The 2183-nt window shown below is 42.6% G+C and overlaps 1 protein-coding gene across 1 annotated transcript in view; it reads right to left on the bottom strand.

Moving 5' to 3' along the window:
• mosmoa (modulator of smoothened a) overlaps positions 1-513 on the bottom strand; it is an 8782-nt gene extending 8269 nt beyond the window's left edge. The window contains exons 1-2 of the mRNA XM_016233927.1: positions 501-513; positions 58-270 (exon numbers count right to left, since the gene is read on the bottom strand). Of these exons, the coding sequence (XP_016089413.1) occupies positions 58-270; positions 501-513 (226 nt within the window). The remainder of the gene's footprint in view (positions 1-57; positions 271-500) is intronic.
• Between the last annotated feature and the right edge of the window lie 1670 nt (positions 514-2183).

Below are 2183 nucleotides of genomic sequence, written 5' to 3'. Positions count from 1 at the left end.
AGGGAAAAAGGGGGGGGGGGGGGGGGGGGGGATTCAAACATGAGATGCGTCACTCACTTCCTGTGAAGGCGATCCACCTTGCGTACTTCGTGGCTTCTCGACGCCAGTGCGAGGCCACCAGCAGGCCGCAGGTGACCGTGAGGGAGATGATGCCCATGATGATAAAGAAGAGCGTGGTGACCCACTCCGGGGGGAGTCGCGGGGGGATGCAGGTTCGATCTCGTCCGTGAATGGTCTGACATTGGCGCACCAGCCCCACAGTTAGAGCTCCTGGAATCAAATGCAACAACATCAATGACGTGAGAGTCACAATCAACCCACAAAAACCTGAAGGGTGTTTTGCAGGATCTGCTCTTTATCAGGAATGGAGGGGAAAAAAGACCCTTAATTAAGGCCTGGGTGTTTAGCTATGGACTAAACTATAACCTGGCACACCAGAGACAACACAGCCGTTGAGTATAAAGTTCAGAGCTTGTTTTCTGCAGGAAAACACGCTGCACCGGTCAGACACATAGTCCCTGAGGCTGTGCCTGTGCCACTGTACTCAAGCACACGTTCAGGCAAGAAAAAAGCATTTCAAGACTGACATTTACATCGATTTAAAATGCATTTCACTGGCTGAACAGCTGAAATGTGCTGAATGCACATTGTTGCCTCGGCCAGGTACTGATATGAACAAAATAATAATATCACACCACCATACCTTTAGAATTTTAGGATGACAGTAGTTTAAGTGGCAGTAAACTACGATGCCTTACTTTTCATTCAGGTTCTGTCTTCACAGCCAGCTAAATCCTTATAGCCACTTTACAGTCAGATTACACACATGGCCACCCAAACAGATTAACCAGAGATTAACCAGTAAGAGACTGTGCGTTAACCTGTGGGGCTCAGTCACACAATCCAGTTAAGACCATACACAAGGTTTAACGTGTTAGGACTAGAAGATGCACTAAAAATAATCATTAAGCAACTGGATTTCTGCCATGGATCATTTTTATGTCATATGCATTTGCTTATTCAATTAATGATTAAGTTATTTTAGTGAATGAATGCATTAACTGCATTCCCAAAATTAACTGTTAAAACAATTAATATGTATAAAGCTTCTTGTTACTTACAGTGCACCAAGCAGGGCTTCATCCACAATCAACAAAACACGAAGGCACAAGTTTTTAGTGTTAGTCTGAACAATTATGGTATGTTATTCATGCTTTAACAGTGTAAACTCAGGCCTATATCAAGTAAGTCACAGTCTATGTTTAGGGCTGCAATAGCCCAGACTTGGCAGAAGACATTCATATAAGAATGATGAGCATGCGTTTAAAGGAACAGGTAAGTTCTACTTATTCATTTGCAGATTTAGGGACTGAATTACTGTATTGCTTGATGCAACCAATAAAGTAGCATCATTACTTATGCAAAGTAGCATGTTACTTTTTGCATTATAAAGTGCTTTCCACCACCTGGAAGAGTGTGAAGGCTGTACACAAACCATATGCACTCCTCACAGTGTCTGTATCACTCGAGTCACTTGATCAGAACTGCATCACACAGACTCAACCAAGCGCCAAGACAGCCGAGAGACGGAGCACAAGACTTCATCATTCCCACGGCCTCAGGAAAGGGCTGACCTCAGATAACATAAAACACCCAATTATACAAAAAGCAACACTGTTCAATAGGCAATACTGATAAGCCGGTAATTATTTTCAACAAGACTCCACTGTTAAATACCTAACTTGATTGAAACTGAAGAAATAACACTATTACTAATCTCCGCTGATAATATTAATTCCATTTGATTCTATTTTTTGGCAACATTAATGCACTTTCTGTGGCTGGGAAATGCCAACTTCAGTAAGTTTCTGACTCCTGATGTCCATTTCACGTGATGTGATATGCTTTCGCTTATGTCCTTCTGAGTACATACTACAATGAAAGATGGCATCAAATGTAAACACATGAACTGAATTGACCCAGAAAAGCTCGCATTTTAAGATCTCACTGCATTTCAGCCTGACTGGGAGTTTTGTTTATGCCCACGCTGGCATGCATTTTGGCCGTCTTAAAGTGTAGGATTCCTTTATCGAGGAGGAAAACAAGGGAGGCACTTAATCAGTTAAACAGACTCGTCACTGGTTGAGCTTACATCTGGTAGTAGAGTTCTCATCTGGAGTGAC

The sequence above is a fragment of the Sinocyclocheilus grahami genome, unplaced genomic scaffold (genome assembly GCF_001515645.1).
Source record: "Sinocyclocheilus grahami isolate Dianchi unplaced genomic scaffold, SAMN03320097.WGS_v1.1 scaffold441.1, whole genome shotgun sequence".
In the NCBI taxonomy this organism is placed as follows: domain Eukaryota; kingdom Metazoa; phylum Chordata; class Actinopteri; order Cypriniformes; family Cyprinidae; genus Sinocyclocheilus; species Sinocyclocheilus grahami.
This window is presented reverse-complemented; position numbering and strand designations above follow the sequence as displayed.